Here is a 20,134-nt window from a genome sequence, read left to right as displayed (position 1 = left end):
AGCAAGAAGAAGCCAGGGACAGTGCTCAGGCCCTGAGTCCAAGCCCCAGGACTGGCCAAAAAAAAAAAAAAAAGTCTAAAAAAAAAAAAAGACATTGGGCTAGTGAGGATGAAAGAATGAATACAGTTGAAATATTGTTTTCAACTATGAAAACAGAACAATTGAATCTATTAAAACTGTTTTGGAAGGTGGGCAAGGGAGAGTAAAAGGGAGTGAGATTGATTGGAATACATTGTAAAAATGTAACAATAAAATCATCCCTTGTATGTAAGGTAACTAAAATAAAGAAGAAGAGGGATGAATATGATAAAAAAAAATTAGATGCACATATGGAAATACCACAATGAAAGAATTTACCCACATTAATAAGAAATAAAACACCATAAATGCATTCTTATTTCATATATATTCTTCTCTACAAAGAAATACATAAAAATATTGTACTAGAATCCTAAAGGAAACTACAACTGAAACTAATCTCAAGAGCGAAGTACAAAAAATTATTTAAGATTTCACTAATCTTACCAATTTTCAAGTCATCAGCCAGACTTTCTTTTGTAAGATTCAACAGTTCTTTTCCATCAATGTTATTCATCTTGAAAATACCAACAAGGTCTTGTAAACCTTGTGCACAAAGCCACATTGAGACCTCTTCTTCTGACCAATCTTCAGTAAACTGCTTCAGCTGATCTTCCGGGCTCCTTGCTTTTAAAAAAACCACACATACACACACAAATGAAAGTGCTTCTTTTATAAACAATCCCATTCTAAATTACAAAGTAAATGAAATTTCCTTAAATGTGTTTGAAAATGTAACTTTCCTTTTAAGCAGTTCAAAAAATTAAAGTACTATTTAACAGTATTTAATACTATGTATTACATACTACTCTTCTAGAACTACATCTTTTTAACTCAAGAAAAAAAATTCTTTTTATAGTGCTAGAGATGGAACCCAGACCTTCACACCTGGCTAGACAAGTACTCTACCATTGAGCTACAACCAACTGAAGTGTGGTTCAAGTGGTAGAGTACCAAGCCGTGAGCAAGATAGCTGAGCTGGTACAAGGGCCTGGGTTCAAACCCCAGTAATGAGCACACAAACACAAAAGTATAATTAATAGTTCCTATTCTACCTTCTGGGTACATTTATCTGAAAGTAGCATGTGTGATGTACACACTCTCAACAGCACTTACCAGTGTTTGAATGTGGGTCAACCACTTCAACATTTTCCAAAATTTTTAAATTACACTATGTTTGGACGCATACTCTATGTTGAAAAAAGCAACATGAAAATCAAAACATTGGGCTGGGATGTAGCTCAGTGGCAAAGCACTTGCCTAGCAAGTGCAATGTCCTGGGTTCAATCCCCAGTACCAAAAAAGAAAAAAAAGAAAAGACAAAAGAAAACCAAAACGTTTGCTAAATTTCAGGCTGAGGAAATAAATCGGTGGTAAAATGTTTTCCTAGCATGCAAAAGACCATGGACTTAATTTCCTAAATTAAGGAAAATGGGGAAAGGAGGGAAGGAAAGAGGGAAAGTGGGAGGGAAGGGGAGGAAGAGGAGAGTGAGAGGGAGGAGAGAAAGGAGAGGGGAAGTGGGAGGGGGGATTAAACTTTTGGTTTCAATGGTGAATGGGAATAACCTGGGTTAAAGATAAAATCTTTACTAACCTTGGGAAATTGTCTCCAGGTCAAACTGCCAAATGTTCACCGTCTTGTCCATTGAGCCAGTAGCAAGTAAAAGGGTACGGGGTGCAAAGGCACAAGTTGTGACATACCTAGTCAACAAAAATAACTGTTTACATATCATCTGGCTAATTTTTTTTAAATTACACTAAGACTAAGGTTAAGTTCATACCTGGTGTGCTGAGTCAATGTGTGAAGTACATTCTCAGTATTCTAGGGAGAAAAGAAAAGCTTTATATTCACTAAGGCTAGAGAAAAGTTGCTGATATTCTTTTACCATACATAGTTTAGTTTAAATGCTATATGTATTCCTATATTAATCACTAATGTAAGTTAAAAGTTTGCTCAGTGAATAACAGAAAATGACATTTAAAGTAGTATTATCAAGAACTTAGGTCACGGGGGCTGGGGATATAGCCTAGTGGCAAGAGTGCCTGCCTCGGATACACGAGGCCCTAGGTTCGATTCCCCAGCACCACATATACAGAAAACGGCCAGAAGTGGCGCTGTGGCTCAAGTGGCAGAGTGCTAGCCTTGAGCGGGAAGAAGCCAGGGACAGTGCTCAGGCCCTGAGTCCAAGGCCCAGGACTGGCCAAAAAAAAAAAAGAACTTAGGTCACTTTCTCAGACATCAATAATACTGTCTACTACCTTCTTAGAATGTTTTAGTACAGCATTTACTGATTAGTATGAGCTTACTAATAATAACCCAAAAGTCTATTATATCAAAGAATTTGTATTTTGCTAAGGCACTGACTTTACACATTGTAGGATCAGGGACTAGAAATACAATCACTTATATTTTGAGTATACTAGGGACCAGCAAGTTTACAGATGTATTTGACTAGACATGTACATATTATACAAAGAAAACCTAATGTTATGACTATTTTGTGAATGTAAAAATCTCATACATTGGGGCTGGGGATATGGCCCAGTGGCAAGAGCGCTTGCCTCGTATACATGAGGCCCTGGGTTCGATTCCCCAGCACCACATATACAGAAAAAAACAGCCAGAAGTGGCGCTGTGGCTCAAGTGGCAGAGTGCTAGCCTTGAGCAAAAAGGAAGCCAGGAACAGTGCTCAGGCCCTGAGTCCAAGGCCCAGGACTGGCCAAAAAAAAAAAAAAAATCTCATACATTAATTTGATGAGAAATATGAAGGACCTACTTCATCTTGCTGAAGAACTGGGTTCCATTTCCTGCCAAAACTTTCACCAAGCTTAACTTGTGTATGGAGGACCACTTTACTTGCTTAACTTACCATATGTTGATGATTTATGTCTCCACTGATTTGCTGCCATTGCTGCTCAAATTGAATCATTATAAGGCTCCACTCAGCACTGATTTTTTTTCTTTAAGAATATTTTTGCCAACTCTATCTTTGTCCACAAAAAATTCATTTTTCCAAGTCCACAATAATTTTTCCTGCACTAGAGTCTAAATCTACACTAGACTCTAAGAAAAGTAGACCTGTCTCAACTATATACTCCAAAATTGCTGGAGAAGTAATTCTTTGCTGTTGTGGAGCTTGATATAAAAATGTAACAACTGATTAAGAGTGTTTTTTAAAATATTAGTGCTCTTTAAATCTGTATTTTCTATAATTATATTTTAAGATCTGTTCATTGTAAAGTGCTTAGTAAAATATTTAAGAATCTGTCACAGAACCAATCTCCTGCTTGCATAGTTTACCAAATGTGAGAATGTATGTATTATAATCTTGGGCATACTAGACAGAATATGCTTTTTTAATCATACTTAAATTTTGAAATAGCTTATACACACAAGATGTTTAAATACTTACAGTGTCATATATTATGACAGACTTATCCACTGACCTTTAAAAGAAAAAAGAAATGGGTGAAAAGTTCATTAAAAACAAAATGCATTTATGTAATCAGTGTTTCTAAACAGTTTTAGACTTTTTACAAAAACTGAAATAGTAACATATGAGCATTTAGAATGGTGTCTTTAGTTCACATACATGAATTTTATTAAAAACTACATTGCAAATATAAAAAGAAAATTGACATTATGAAAACAATAGCATATGCTTCATACACTTTACAGATATAACCAGAACAAGCATCTGTTATTTATAAATAAGACACTATTCCATGTCATTAGTAACTTAAAGGGAAAAATAACTACACAGAAAAGCTATATCCTGCTGCTACTCAGTTGTTTTAGAAAGCATTGTTCTTGACTTGATAATCAGTACTTAAGTTTTGATTGTGACCTTTTTCAGAACATTGTTCTAAACTTGATGTTGACTACTGGGATTATTCTTGCAAGGAAAAGATCACTATACAAAGGAAAATACAGTATTATAAAAAGGACACCATTTAGAGCAAAAAAGAAAAATGATCATTTTTAGCACATAACCCTTGGAAGCAGGGTTTATGCCACTATAATATTCAGGTGAGAAAAGAGATCAGCAAGACTAGTGTTACTGGTCCTTGTATAACAAAACAGGTACTTATTGTTGTTAAATGGTAGTTGATTGTAGTCTGACTACCAGGCTCACACAATCAAAAGTTTAATTCCTTGTTCAGAGCCAGGCACCAGTGGTTCATGCCTGCAATCCTAGCTACTCAGGAGGAAGATCTGAAAATGGTCGTCTGAAGCCAGCCCAGGCAGGAAAGACCAATTACATCCAATTAAATACATCCAATTAAATAGCAGTAAGCTAGAAGTGGAGCTGTGGCTCAAGTAGCACAGCACTAGCCTTGAGTGAAAAATCTAAAATACAGAACCCAGACCCTACATTCAAGCCTCATTACCCTTATACACACACAAAAAAATTCTTTGTTCTGTACCTTCCAATGTTTTCAATGTTTATAATGGAAATTTCAAAATCTTTGGCATAAACTCAAAACAGGAGTTATGTTTTAGAAATTCAAACATAAAATATAATTCAAGATTATGGCAAGCATATAGTGTATTCTGGGTAGGAAACAAATCCAAAACAGTAGAAAATATTAGTAAAGCAGAGCATGGTAATACATGCGCACAGTCCCAATTACTTAGGAGTCAGAGATAGACAGATCAGGATTCAAGGCTGCCCTGGGCAGAGTTAGTGAGATTCTATCTCAAAAACCAAACCTAGCATAGTTGTGCATACCTATGGTCTTAGCTACTCAGAGGGCAGAGGCATGGTCCAAGACTGCTTGGGACAAAGTACAAGCCACTGTCAAAAAACAAACTAAAACAAAAAGAGATGAGGGCAATTCACAATACTGAAAAAAGCAAAAAAAAAAAAAAATGTTAACATTACGTAAGTATGTTTATGATGAGACATATAAATACTCAGTTCTAAATTTCTCTAGATATGGGTTTTCATTTCTGAACTTGTTTAAAATTTCAGGGAGGGCTGGGAATATGGCCTAGTGGCAAGAGTGCTTGCCTCGTATACATGAAGCCCTGGGTTCGATTCCCCAGCACCACATATATAGGAAACGGCCAGAAGTGGCACTGTGGCTCAAGTGGCAGAGTGCTAGCCTTGAGCAAAAAGAAGCCAGGGACAGTGCTCAGGCCCTGAGTCCTAAGGCCCAGGACTGGCAAAAAAAAAAAAAATTTCAGGGAAAAATTCCATTAGTTCTGTACATACTTTAAAAAGAAACAGGAAAGAAAAAACAGGTGTTCAGCTACAGCAGTATGGCTGCAAATCAAGAATATATCAAACATTACTTTTAAAGATATCATGAATATAAAGTCAAATTTTCTTTTGGTGATAAGAGCCCAGGCACAATAAATTTACATAGAAAATGGTTTTTGTAAATGGTGGAATATAGTTATGAATATAATCCGTTCCTCCTCTGAGACTACCACCGGTGTAAGTAAAACTATCTCCACTCACTATTTGAGAGGGAATTCAGGAAGATCACAGATTGAGGGCAGCCCAGGCACAAAAGTTAGCAAGACTCCCTCTCAACAAAAAAGCTGGGTACAGTGGCACAAACCTGTCATCCCAGGTACATAAAAGATATAGGTAGAAGGTTCAAAGTCTAGGCTAACCCAGGTTAAAAAAAAAAGGTAGGCCTTACCTGAAAAATAACTAAAATCGTCTGGGGGCATGGTTCAAATGGTAGAATGCTCTAAATTCAAACTCCAATACAACACACACACACATGCACACACAAAAAACCAAACCAAAAAATCTAGTAACAGGTCCTTGAAACATCACTTCTGAAGGAAGATCATCATTAGTTGTTTTGGTAAGCTCTCTATTGGGAGGCCAGGAACTGTTAGTACTACTGTAGACAATAGTAAGAAAAAAAGAATACTAAGAGAAAAAGATCGAGTTTGGGGAAAGAGGATCTTGTGCCTTCTACTAGATGCCACTTCTGATTCACAACAAAAGAACTCTATCATCTAATTACAAAATATAAATAAGCATATTGTTTGGAATACAAGAGGCCATAATGCCCTGTCCTGCATCATTGGAAAAAGATTTTTATATTCACTAAAATCTATAGTAGAAATGAACTATACAACTTGGGGTGGTGGGGAGAGACGGGAAGGGAAAAACTGGGAGAGAATGAGGGAGGGGATGACACTGTTCAAAAGGAAATGTTATCATCACCTGGCTTATGTAACTATAACCTCTCTGTATATCACCTTTACAATATTTGTTTTTTTTAAGATTCTGAGCAACTTCTTCGTCTCCTACTCAGCAGGAAAAGAATGGTAGATGACTGGAGCATCTCAGGGAAGCTACTAAGCCATTTGTCTCAATTTTCTATTTATTCTAATCTATCCCTTCAAGAGAAGTCAACAGTGGGCCATACTGACTCACAGCAGTTGAGGACGTTGGTTGCAGACTGGAAATCCTGCTATCCATTCATCTTAAGTTTCTTTTTCACCAGTTTTCAACTCAAGAAGAAGAAAACGGGCTAGGAATGTGGTTTAGTGGTAGAGTGCTTGCCTAGCATGCATGAAGCCCTGGGTTTGATTCCTCAGCACCACATACACAGAAAAAGCTGGAAGTGGCGTTGTGGCTCAAGTGGTAGAGTGCTAGCCTTGAGCAAAAAGAAGCCAGGGACAGTGCTCAGGCCCTGAGTCCAAGCCCCAGGACTGGCAAAAAAGAAGAGAACAGAGTGTGATTTATTTAATTCTTAAAACTAGCAACTGTAGGCACTTTAAAAACTGTTTTCCAAGAAACGTAATTACTGAGTCTTTACAGAAAGAATAGCCACTATATGAATCATAAAGATGGACCTCCTAGAGGGACGCTGGTGGCTCATGCCAATAATCTTGGCAAATTAAGAGGCTGAAATCTAAGGAACATAGTTCAAAATCAGCCCAGGCAGGAGAATCTGTGAGACTCTTATATACAATTAGCAACCAAAAAGCCAGAAGTGGAAGGTGGTTCAAGTGGTAGAACACTAGCATTGAGCCAAAAAGTTCAGGGACAGCACCCAGGCCCCAAATTCAAGCCCCATTACCTGCAACATTAAAAACAAAAAGATGGAGCTCTTGCTCACTAGAAAGTTATACATTCAAAGCCCCTTTTTTCTGGCTGGATCAAGAAGAGGGTAGTATGTTCTGCAGAGGGATAAAAAAGTTACTATAGGGCAAATTTAGAGAAAGGAAAGGAAAAACTCATTAAGAGTTCTCTAGGGGCTAGGAATATGGCCTAGAGGCAAAAGTGCTTGCCTCATGTACATGAAGCCCTGGGTTATTCCTCAGCACCACATATATAGAAAAGGCCAGAAGAGGTGCTGTGGCTCAAGTGGCAGAGTGCTAGCCTTGAGCAAAAAGGAGCCAGGGACGGTGCTCAGGCCCTGAGTTCAAGGCCCAGGACTGGCAAAAAAATAAAATAAACAATACAAAAGAGAGGATACAAAGTTTATCGTCAGAAGGTATTTGCATTTAACTGAAGTCCCAGAATTAGAGGAAAAACAGAAAATGAGAAAATACTGAGGTGATAATAAAATTTTCCAAAAACTAATCAAAGTATTATTCCACAGATTCAAGAAGCTTGAGGAATAGCTAGCAAACTGAACAAAATATAAATTATAGCCAAAGGAATACATTAAAATGAAACTTAACTTCTCTATAGCAGTACATCAAAATATGTCCTAACCAAGTGCATTTGTTGCAACAAAACAATAGATTATAATTTTGCAGAAGAATTGTGGCCTCAGAATATTAACTACAAAGTGATGAAACCTTTTCTGTGTGTACTAGTACTGGGGTTTGAATTCAGTACCTCATACTCTCTCTTGACTTTTTGTCTCTGCTACTTAAGCCATGCCTTTTGCTGGACACTTGAAGAGTTTGCCCAGCTGTCTCTGAACTGCAATCTTCAGATCTCAGCCTCCTAAATAGGTAAGATTATAGGCATGAGCCACTGGCATCCAGCCAAATTAGGAAAATTTGGAGGATGGAAAAGTTATTTGTGATACAAATAACCAACCAATAGTTCATATAGAGAAGGATACATAAACACATATAACCAATCAATAAGATGACAACCTAGAAGAAAACTGGAAAGAGACAGGGATAAACACTTCATAAGAGAGAAAACAGACGTAAGTAACAGATATAAATTTCAAAAGAAGTCTCAACCTCATTGTTTTTGGGAAATCTGAACTAAAAACACTAGGTACCACAATACAGCTACTAGAATTGTTGAAATTTGAAGGACCACCCCAAGTACAGGTAGGAATATAAAACAATATTGTTTTAGGAGTACTTGTTATTCAACCCACTTGTGAACAGTTAGGTATTATCTACCAAAGTTAAAAATGCAAATTCTAACCTCTGACCCAGCAATTCTATTCCAATGAAATGCATGAGCATATGCACCAGGAAATAAAATACACTCACAGAATTATAATGATGCTTCCAAACTAGAGATTATCCATATGGGTATAACATTAGAATGGATTACATATGTAATGATGTGTCTATGCAATGGAATATTGCACAGCAATAAAAAAAAACCACAGTTAAATGCAATGATAGTAGTATAATTTTGAGTAAAAGAGGTCAAACCCCAAATAATCCATATTGTATAACTGGTTTTTAAATAGTTTTTTAAAAAAAGAATGCTACATATGACCTGTGTGCTGTCACTAAAAAGGGACACTAGGAGAAAAGTAGCTCTGGTACAGAACCCACAATGTTCTATTTCCTGGCATGAGGTGTGGGAACAGAGGTTTGCATCACAGTAATTAATTCATTATCTATTCTTTGAGTTTCTATACTTTTTGTTTTATTCCACATTCAAATTGTTTAAGAAAATTAAATGAAATGCTTACCCTGAAACTAGCATCTTCCCGTCATGGGAAAAGGCACAAGCCAGAACAGGAGCACAGTGCCCACTCAGTGTACTTTTATGTTTCAGTTTTAAACCTGAAATTAACAAAGTGAGAAACATGATCAATCTACACTCAGAGTTTATTTTTAAAGAAACACTATTTTACTTAAATATTCAATAATATTTGAGCATCTAAAATACACAAAATTTGAAAATTCTCATGCATGCAGCTTAGGTGTCTATTTATAAGGAAATACTTGGATCTGGTGCTACTGTTATTAAGTTTCAAAAATTCAATAATAGATTAAAATAATGTTCTCAGCAAAGGCTACATGGGGCAATTTTATAATACCAAATTATTTCTAAACAGTTAAACAGTATTACAAACGATTTCAGTACCTGATAGAAAGAAAACAGGCAAATTGCTTAGAAGACTAAAAGATTAAATTATATATTGTAAAATCTGAATTTAGCAAAGTATTTCCAAATTCAGTAAAAACAATCATCTTATATAAAAATATACAAAACTCTTAAAAAGCGTAGTAAAACTGAAATACTTTTTATGTTTCCCAGAATTACTGAAAATCCCACAGTTCTTTTTGTTTTGGTTTGGTTTTTTGCCAGTCCTGGGGCTTGAACTCAGGGCCTGAGCACTGTCCCTGGCTTCTTTTTGCTCAAGGCTAGCACTCTACCACTTGAACTACAGTGCCACTTCTAGCTTTTTCTATATATGTGGTGCTGAGGAATCGAATCTAGGGCTTCATGTATACAAGGCAAGTTCTTTACCATTAGGCCATATTCTCAATCCCCTCCCCCAGTTCTTTTAAGGGTAAACTAAAGAGAATTCAGTATGTTTTGGTGACAATCTATAAAAATAATTAAGAAGTTAGTCTGGGGCAAGAAAATAAGTGAACTCTATAAATCAGACACAATAAAACCTTTCTTTGAAGTGTTAATGGTTCCTAAAGAGGAGAGCAAACATTAAGCTAAATAAAAATGTTGGGAGAGCAGGCAAAGTTCCAAGGTTGCGACAGGATTTTTTTTTTTAACTTGGAAGAATAGGTGTGGGCATCAAAGGCACAGGGCTAATCCCTGCTACTCAGAAGTGGAAATGGGGGAAGAATTAAGTTTGAAGCTACTACATCTAAACCAACATCTGTATACAGATGCATGCAAATGATAGTCTAGCTACTGGACAAAAAAAAGAAAGAAAAGAAAAAGAAGACAGAGAAAAGCACATGAGATTATCACTAGATAGTAGCTTGGTGTGGTGGCACACACCTTTCATCCCAGCCACAACAGGAAACAAACTGGAGAATCACTTCAAGGCTGGCTCACACAAAAAGCAAGACCTAATCTCCAAAGTAAATAGAGCAAGCACATAGGACTGGAGGCATGACTCAAACAATGAAGTGTCAGCCTATTGAGCATGAAGCCTGAGCTCAAACCCCAACACAAAAAAGGCAACCTAATAGTAAATAATTTTCACCAAAAAGTGTGTATTTATTTCCTATAGGCTTTTCTCTGCATAACAGCATAATCATGAATGACAAAACATAGTCTGTGATTTCACTAAAGCTTATCAATTAAGACTAAAATAATAATTTGAAACAACAGACCATAAAATTTCAAGACCCCATTAAAATAATAGGGAATAAATGTTCAAATATGCACTTGATTGAAGAGCCTGGAAAGGAAGTATCAGCAAACCAAAAACTGAAACCAATTTTGGGGAAGTCAGAAAAAGTAGATTTACTGAGCTAAGGCAGTGGCTCACACCTGTATTTCTTTGTTGTTGTTGTTGTTGTTGTTGTTGTTGTTGTTGTTAAAGTGATGTACAGAGGAGTTACAGTTTCATATGTAAGGCAATGAGTATTTCTAGTTATTTCAGAGATTTGGAGGACTGTGGTTCCAAGGCCAGCTCAACGAAAAAGTTCTCAAGAAAGACCTATCTCAAACAATAAAAAGCTAGGCGAGGTAAACCCATCTATCCCAGCTATGCCGTTCAGGAAACATAAACAGGAGGACCAGAGGCAAGGCAAGCATGGGCAAAAAGTAAGAGCTTACCTCAAAAATAATCAAAGCAAAAGGGGTTGGGGGCATGGCTCAAGTGGTAAAGCACCTACCTAGCAAGGACAAGAACACAAGGCTCTGAGTTCAAACCCCAGTACTACCAAAAAAAACAAAAAAAAACTGGAGGGGGTATACAGAAATATCAGCCCAGAATACAGAGGGAGCTATCACCAAAATTATTCTATCCTAAAGAATTCCTTAAGACTAGGACCATCAACAGAATTAGCATAATAGACATATAGACAAAAAATTGGAAACAGAAAAACCAAGTACAAATACAGAATATTCAATGTCTATCCAGTCTCTCCTTGATTCTACCCCAGGTAAAAACTTTTCTAAGAAAAATAGAAACTGCACAAAGAACTCTGGGGCTGAAGAGTTCTATCCTCTTTGCTCTCAACCCCTCTCAAAAGGGCCAGTTTCCTCTCTCTTCACTCTAAAAGCCCAGTTCCTAACATCTCACTGTCTAATTCTTAAAATATAAATAGGAAGCCTGGCACCAGTGGTTTATACCTATAATCCTAGCTACTCGGGAGGCTGAGATCTGAGGCTTTCTTGAAGCCAGCCCAAGCAGATCAATTCTGAACACTTATCTCCAGTTAACTACCAAAAAGCTGCAAGTGGAGGCATGGCTCAAGTGGTAGAGTACTAGCCTCAAGCATAAAAAGCTGAGCAATAGTGAGAGGACGAAACTTCAAGTAGTAGCACACACACAACAATGTAAATACAATACTAAGGATCAACAGACATTTGAAGAGGGTAGCAATACAAATGAGAAGGATCATAAAAAGAAAAACAAGAGTCCAATATAAACAGAAAAGATAGTGATACACAAGGGAACTTAAAAATCTCCTAATTGGTATCCTGAGAGATTTAAGACAATCTCACATTCATAAAAGGACATTATAAAATGGAAACAAAGATGATGATGTTTTATAAATTGAATATATGATTGGTAAGACAGAAATATTCAAGAAAGTTTAAAGACAAAGCTGAGAATTTTTTTCAAAAAGTAAAAAATATTTAAAGATAACCATAAGGAGAATAAAAAGAAATTCATAGAAAAGTCATAGAAATCAAGGTCCAACATTCAACTGGAGTTACAAGAAAGAGAGGGAGGGAGAGAAGTAATCATTAGAGAAATAACTAAGAAGTGCTATATTCCAAAATGGAGCAACATTAGCAACCAAAGGGAACTGGGTAATCCATGGAGAAGCCTCACTGTCGCATAGAACAGTAACTATAATGAACAGAAGACATGGTGGCTAAGTAATGTTTACAGGAAGTGAAAATCATCAAGATCTAAAAACATACTGGTGGCAAGTTGTTACTTCTGCCAAATAGTAGTGTACATGTAAAGATAGGGTGAGGTCAGTATCAGATAGTTAAACCCTGTGTACGTATTACTTTGAATAAAAGTTTCTTAAACTGATTTTTACGATCCCTTTCAAATATTGAGAGTACTTTAAGTAACAAAGACTAACTAGAATTTTATCCAGATCACAAACAGTAGAGAAATACTAGTTCAAGCATACCTAAGACATGGGTAAAAGAAACAATCCAAATTTTGACTAGGCAATCCTGACCACATGATGCCAATCGAAAGCACTGAAAATCTTGGTCTCCATCTAAAACAGAACATTTGTTTAAAAAAAATTAGAAAGACATGACAAATTCCTTTTAAAAAATCAGTTTATCATACAAAGATCTCATTATTCATTTAAACCACACTAACAAACAATATTTGTTAACTCACATTATCTAACAAAACATGTGTTAATGGATTTCATTTAAACACAGGATCACAGCAATAGACCTGAAATTGCTATTAAAAAAAAAAAAAAAAAAAGCTTTTAAGGCTATGACTCAAGTCTGCAACAGCCAATACTGAGTCAGTAACATCGGGGCATATTTGAGGTTCTGAAGCTACTGATAGTAAAAAATTTAGAAGAGTCAGTTATGATAAAAGTATTGAATAGTTATTCCCAACTTAGCTACTTTCTAATATATAAGGTTCTCTTTAAAAGGCTGCTGTATTGTTCAGAGTAAAAATGGGGATTTGTTTTCCATTGGATTTAATGAAGGGAAAGGCTGGAAATGTGTAAATCTAAAATAATGTCAATTCAGCTTGGTTGATGGAAAATATTACAAAATCTAGGCAAAGTAATTTAATAAACTTGGCAACTCAAAAAGTCACTAATTAATGCTTAAGAGAATTTCAGTATATCATTATACATTGACTAGATTAAGTCCTGAAATATTTGTACAACATCAGATCAATCTCACATAAGTTCCACCTAACATCACAGATGCATTATCTCAGAGACAGTTCTGGCACGTAGAAAGTAAAGCAGAATTAAACAATTAAACAACTAATATCCATTTTATGACTGCACTGTGGTTTACCAATATTCAGACTTGGGTATGTAAGGTACATTTTCGCTACAGACACTTATTGAAAGCTTCTCAACATACAGTAACTGAACTTCCATTTCACTCAAAAGTCTTCCCTAACTTCATGAAAAAAATGCATATTTTAACAGCATTTTGGGATGTGTGTGTGAGAGCACGTGCTCGCATGACAGTCCTCAGGGCCTGGGTGCTGTCCCTAAGCTTTTTTTGTACTCAAGACTTGAGTCTTGTACTCTACCACTTGAGCCAAAACTCTACTTCTGGCTTTTTTGGGGCAGTTAATTGGAGATAAGACTTTCCTGCCTCGGTTGGCTTTGAATATTTTGGTTTTACAGTCCAGGTTCTGGCAAAAATGTAGACTTCCTCAATCTTTTTAGAACAAAATATGTCACTCAATAAATGACTGAGAATAAAAATCACTGTGTATCCAGGTGTCAGTAGCTCATGCCTGTAATTCAAAATACTCAAGAGGCTGAGATCTTAGGATCATGGTTCAAAGTCAGTCTGGGCAAGAAAATCTACAAGACTAATCTCCAATAAACCACCAAAAAGCTGGAAATGGAGCTGTGGTTCAAGCAGTAGAGCACTAGAGTTCAGTGAAAAGTTCAGGGACCCATACCCTGAGTTCAAGACCCAGTATGAGAGGTGAAAATCGTAGTATAAGCAATAGAGCTAAGTCCTCTAAATTTTTATACTATGAAAATTGTACCAAGTTGAATTATCCCCTGCAAATACTAGATAATGTGGGTTTTTTTTTCATAGTTTCAATGATTTCATTTCAATCTAAAAAGATAGAGAAAAAAAGATTCCTTAGAAGCCACGCAGAGCCAGTCATGCTATTTATTAATGATGAAAAAAAAGTACAAAAAGTCACATACAGACTACTAATTTCTAGTGCTTAAAAGAAGTAAAATAAACTAACCAGAGATTGGCTGTGAAGAAAAATCGCAGCAGGTAATCCCAAGATCATGAGCCTTTTCACTATGCAGACACCTCATTTTATCATCCCACACTGTTAAATCTCCACATGAAGAGCCAGTGACAAGGAGCTTTCCATTAGGAGAAAAGGTGCAGGCTACCAAGGAGCCATCCTTAACACTACCACATCTGAAAAGCACAAAGGGGAAGGGGAGGTCCATTTCAGGGAATTTTTACAATAGTTTAAAAAAATGAAATGGATAAAGCTGTTACATAACTAGAATGGTGAACTCATACCTATAGAAATAAAGTATTGCAGGTCATAAACTGAGACATACTTTCTAAAATGAAAAGACTTAATAATTATATCCTAAGATATTCAAGTCTAAATTATGACAGTCTGAAACAAGGTCTACTTCTTCACCTTTTTCCCATATAGCAGATCACTATAAACACATTAAAATATAAGAAAACTTAACGAAAAACAATGACAACTAACAATAACAAGTATAGTCATGGTTTTAACAACCATTTTTATTGGAAAACTTGTTATTGTGGTCAAAGCACATTTACTTCTGTATTAAAACCAGTACCTTGATGTAACAGTAAGGCCTTTTATCTTCAAATGAAACTTATGAAAAGAAAATGCTGTGATAAATCACAATTATCTTAGGAAGAGAAGGAAGCAATGTTCGGATATTATTTTCTCAGGAAAAAAATCAACTGGTAAAAACCTACAGCCTTGCCCCACTGAATCATACCTGTCGTCCTAGGTATTAAGAAGGCTTAGATTTGAAGTCTGAAGTTCAAAGCCAGCTGGAGCAGGTTCCATCTCTAAAATCAGTAACATCAAAGCTGGGCCAGAGGTGCCATGCCAAGAAGTAGAGCACCAGCCAAGCAAGCCAAGTTGAGGCCCTAGTTCAACTCTCAATACCAACCAAATGTGCAAAAAGAAAAAGCTAGTATTCATGCAGCATTAATTATATGTATGAACAGAAGTTATGTTAGAGATAAGAATCATCACTGGATAAGTGAAAGTAGTGATTCTTTAGCTGATAGATTCCATTTATGTAAAATGATACTTTATTCTTCCTATACTTTTTATTCTTCATTAAGCTGATTATTAGAGAATACATTTTTATGTATATTTTACCACAATAAACATAGAAGGTTGTGAGTTGTTTGCTAAGTTGCAACATAACATTATCAATGTAAATTAACTAATTTAATATTTTCTGAAGTTTTTCAGATGCATACTTTTTCCCAGAAATAAATAACTCAGTTTCACCTCATCAGTCTTTTATTAGTTCTTTTGTCTGATCTTAGTTGTTCCCAGTCAAGAAAATAAGAGCTACATCTCTTCAGTGGAACTTAGTGACCATTATTTTATTACTAAGAACATAGAGCCACTTAACAAAAATAAATCTAAAATTAACAGACCCGTTTTCTTTGCCTAGCTCTTACACGAAAATCATAAGGGCTTAACAAGATTAAAACGTGTGTACGTGTGTGTGTATGTGTGTGTGTACACACATAAGTGTGCATGCATGGCAGTCTTGGGATTTGAACTCCGGGCCTGGGTATTGTCCCTGAAGTTTTTTGCTCAAGAGTAGCACTCTATTAATTGAACCACAGCTCCACTTCAGCTTTTTGGTGGTCAACTGGAGATAAGAGTCTCACAGTTTCCTGCATTGTCTGGTTTCAAACTGCAACCCTCAGATCTCAATCCAAATTTTTTTAATATAGAAATTTAAAACTCAAAGCCAAATAAATTTATTACAAGAATCATAGTAAACATGTGTTTTTAACTTCAGAAGGCAAGTCAAACATTATTCCTTGTGCTGTCTGAAAACCACCTTTTTCTCAAGGTTATCAAAATATTTGCTTTCTGCTTTCTTTTCTCTTATACCTTGTTCATAAGGTTAAAAATGATAATGATTTAAATACTCATACCTATACACCTTGTAAGACTGTGCATTCCACAAAACAATAGTTCCATCAGCTGCCCCTGATGCCAAACAACACGAGTCTGGGGAGAAGCAGCAAACCCTCACGGGGCTACTGCCTGGCTGTCCTAAGACTGCCAAGATCTGTCCATTTTGAGTATTCCACAGAACAGTAGTTCCATCTGTTGAACATGATGCCAAAACATGTCCTGAAGGGGAGAAACAGCAGCAGTGGACCGCATAGGTGTGAAACTTCAATGGTGAATGGGGCAATTCAGTAAAATCACTTAAGGAATACAGGCGAATTGTTTTGTCCAATGAGCAAGTAGCCAAGAGGGAGAAGGAGAAGGCACAGCAATTGACATCATCACCATGATGAGCTAATGTATGAACTAGTTTCACCATGTTCTTTATTTGAAGTAAAATAGCCTGCAATTTTGAAAGAGGTAAAAGTTATGTCATTCTAGGAATTGGATAAAACAAATAAAGCCTACATAAAAGAGTCAAAATCAATCTAACAATGTGTCCATAAAAACTTCTACATTAATATTTTTAAAGGGCAATCTATTATCTGGGAAGATGGAAAACATTCACAAGACTTTCACCTCAATGTTCACAGCCAGCACTACTTTACCAGTAAAATTCCACAATTTCTGACAAAGAATCTAGACAAGTAACTTCAAACTAATGGATGTTTAACTTTCAAAACCTCAGATACTTATTTGGGAGTTTTTTTCATAACTAATTCACAACACAGCCTCATCTGCCATTCAGATCTGCTAATCTCAAAAAAAAGATTTTCTTTCTTTCTTTTTCAGTCATGGGTCTTGAACTCAAGGTCTAGGTACTGTGCCTGAGCTCTTTTATCAAGGCTAGCACCCTATCCCTTTGAGCCACAGCATCACTTCTGGCTTTCAGGTGGTTAATTGGAAATAAAGTCTCACAGATTTGAACAGTGAACCTCAGATATGTCTCCTAGGTAGTTAGGATTACAGGCATGAGCCACCAACTCCCAGCTAAAGTTTTCTACTTTAACACATGGCCTCAGCTATTCCTTCCACAGGGCAGAGCCAAGGCTATTGCTATGTCTTTGAAATACAACTGTATAATTTGCTAAGCAAAAAACTAACAAAAGTCTCATTCAAAATATAAGAGTCAGTGTAGAACCATTATCTTGTTGTGATTTACCATTTTGTCTGACAAAGGGACATAATGATACAAAAGATATGAGGTGAAAAACCCACTCTGAATAAGTCCAAGAGTGGCTAAATAAATAATGGAACTAGCCAGATTGTGTTAAAAAAAAAAACAGGCTTACAAATTCAAAATAAAATCCAAATTCCTCCCTATGGCTTACAAAATCTTATATGATCTGATTCTTTCCTGCCTACTTCACAGACTTCAACTTCTCTTCTTCCTGTCTTTTTCCAGCCTCCCCTGGTTGAGTTTATTCTGGTCTTTATTCTTCATAAAGCAATTTTTTTTAATGCTTTCTCCTCTCTGATCTTGAGATCTTGTTACTTGTTTAATCCCATCCTCAAACTTCCTCCTCAAAGATGGCTACACTAAACTTTGTTTGATTATCAGACAAGGTCTAAGTAATCAGGGGCTGCTTTGGCTGGCTTGACCCTGTGTTCTCACAAATTCTGGAATTACAGACACAAACTGAAAGTAGTCACTCTCTTGGCAGCTACATTTCCCCATTTCAATTTGCAGTGAAACAATTACCACTATCATCAGGCATACGAATTCTCTCCCTGCATCCACACACACTTAAAAGGTAAATTCCCAAACATAGTACTTTATCCACCTTGCTCATTTCTGTATCCATAACAGGGACAGGTACCTAATGTTCTAAAATCCATTTAGTCTTTGTCAAAAGGCCCAAAGTGACGGTAATGTGCTCAAGTAAATATTTGTTGAATATTTTTTTTCAAATGCAATTAAGTTCTAGCCTTTAAATATTATATAGCTAACAATATGAATGTCAGAAAGTAAGCTAAGAGGAAGTGAATGAGATCAGCTGTGTGCAAGCATGGCAATATCAAAATGAAATCTCAGTTCAATTAATATATGCAAATAAAAATTAAAAAGTTTAGAAATAAAAAAGACAACGCTAACAAAACTTAAGTCAGTGAACATCTGTGAAAATGGAACAGGAACTTGAGGAAATGGGTGGGGTTGGAACAAATAAGAACCATGGAAGATGTGATAATCAAGACATATTCCATGAGCTGGTGGCTCACACCTGTAATCCTAGCTACTCAGGAGGATGAGATTTGAGGATTGCAGTTTAAAGCCAGCACAGGCAGGAAAGACCATGAGACTATCTCCAATTAACTACCTCTGAACCAGAAGTGATGCTGTGGCTCAAAGTGGTAGAGTGCTAGGGACAGTGACCAGTCCCTGAGTTCAAGCCCTATGACTAACAAAAAGGACACATTCCGTGCAAGGGGAGACACTGATCAAAATACATTATGTCAGGCTCCATGGTGGCTCATGCCTGTAATCCTAATTACTCAGGAGGCTGAGATCTGAGAGACTCAGCTTGCAGCCAGACTGGGCAGAAAGTCCATGAAACTTTCATCTCTAACGACCAAAAAGCTAGAAGAGGAGCTGTGGCTCAAGTGGTAGAGCACAAGCCTTGTCCAAAAAAAAAAAAAAAGCTCAGGGATGGCACCCAGGCCCTGAGTTCAAGCCCCAGGATATGCATATGGAGGTACACACACACACACACACACACACACACACACACACACACTATCATGTCATAAACTGGCATGTTGAACTAAAACTCCTGTGTAAAACTATTTAAAGCCAACAATTCAAATAATTAAATACTAAAAATGCTATCAACCAAAACTTAAAAATCTACCAGCAGAAATATGTTAGAAGGAGGCAGCAATCAGGCCTAGCAAATTCCAACCTTGTCCTCTCTATTTACAGGAATCTGTACCACAACCATAAAATAGAGCTTCACTTTCCCAATCTTCCTTCATCTCTAAACTTCGTTCGGCCTTCAGCTCAGCTCCAAGATAGAGCCTTAAACCGCAAGCCCGGAAGTCTGGCACTTCCCACCTGTATTCGCGCACGGCACAGGCAGGCAACTGTCAGGCGGTGTTTCCGGAGAACTTCGCAGGCCGAGCTGGGTCAGGCCTCACAGGTGATCGTCCTACTCCCCGCTCCCGGGCAGGAGGCCCGGCGCCCCGCTCAGACCGCTCCGGACACTCGCCGGGGCGGGACCCTTCTTCCCAGAAAGAAGCTCGCGACGTGACTTCCACCCCAGCGGCCCGGACAGAGCAGGGCCGCGCACGCGCCACCCGCGCTCCCCGCCGTCCCACCCAAGGCCGGTACAAGGGCGCGACCCTGGATCCTGTGTGCTGGAGTTGTCAGGCCCCGCGCTTAGAACCAGCTTGCAGGACCGGAAGGTTCGGCCACCTCCCTACGAGCCCGGAGGCGCCGCGGCCCGCCGCCGTTCGCGGAGCTAGTAACCTAGAGCGCAGGTAACCTCGCTCCCCGCGCCCAGGAGGCGCGCCCTAGGTACCAGACCCGCAGCGCGGTCACGTGATCCGCAGGTGAAGCGGCTGCGGCGGGCGCGAGTCTAAGCCCCGCCCATATGCTTAGGCCCCGCCCCATCCAGGCGGGGCCACAGCGCGTGCGCACTCTACCTCCGGGCGGTGGTTAGGGCTGCTTTGAATAGCAGCTTGTTGGTTCTAGGAGAGTCCTGTACAGCTGGGCACGGTGGCTCACGCCTAGCTACTCAGGAGGCTGAGATATGAGGATCGCGATTCGAAGCCAGCTGGGCAGGAAAGTCCGTGAGCTTTTATCTCT

The 20,134-nt window shown here is 37.7% G+C and overlaps 1 protein-coding gene across 2 annotated transcripts in view; it reads right to left on the bottom strand.

Moving 5' to 3' along the window:
* Wdsub1 (WD repeat, sterile alpha motif and U-box domain containing 1) overlaps positions 1–19,867 on the bottom strand; it is a 28,206-nt gene extending 8,339 nt beyond the window's left edge. Inside the window, exons 1-9 of one of the 2 annotated variants that reach the window (XM_048345426.1) lie at positions 19,382–19,867; positions 16,311–16,732; positions 14,362–14,546; positions 12,563–12,655; positions 8,956–9,049; positions 3,492–3,525; positions 1,860–1,900; positions 1,673–1,779; positions 526–705 (exon numbers count right to left, since the gene is read on the bottom strand). In XM_048345426.1, coding sequence (XP_048201383.1) covers positions 526–705; positions 1,673–1,779; positions 1,860–1,900; positions 3,492–3,525; positions 8,956–9,049; positions 12,563–12,655; positions 14,362–14,546; positions 16,311–16,708 — 1,132 coding nt within the window. In that variant the 5' untranslated portion in view covers positions 16,709–16,732; positions 19,382–19,867. Of the gene's footprint in view, positions 1–525; positions 706–1,672; positions 1,780–1,859; positions 1,901–3,491; positions 3,526–8,955; positions 9,050–12,562; positions 12,656–14,361; positions 14,547–16,310; positions 16,733–19,381 lie in introns of those variants that run through there. The other variant, XM_048345427.1, reaches the window with a different exon arrangement.
* Positions 19,868–20,134: the final 267 nt, after the last annotated feature.

The sequence above is a fragment of the Perognathus longimembris genome, chromosome 4 (genome assembly GCF_023159225.1).
Source record: "Perognathus longimembris pacificus isolate PPM17 chromosome 4, ASM2315922v1, whole genome shotgun sequence".
In the NCBI taxonomy this organism is placed as follows: Eukaryota; Metazoa; Chordata; class Mammalia; order Rodentia; family Heteromyidae; genus Perognathus; species Perognathus longimembris.
This window is presented reverse-complemented; position numbering and strand designations above follow the sequence as displayed.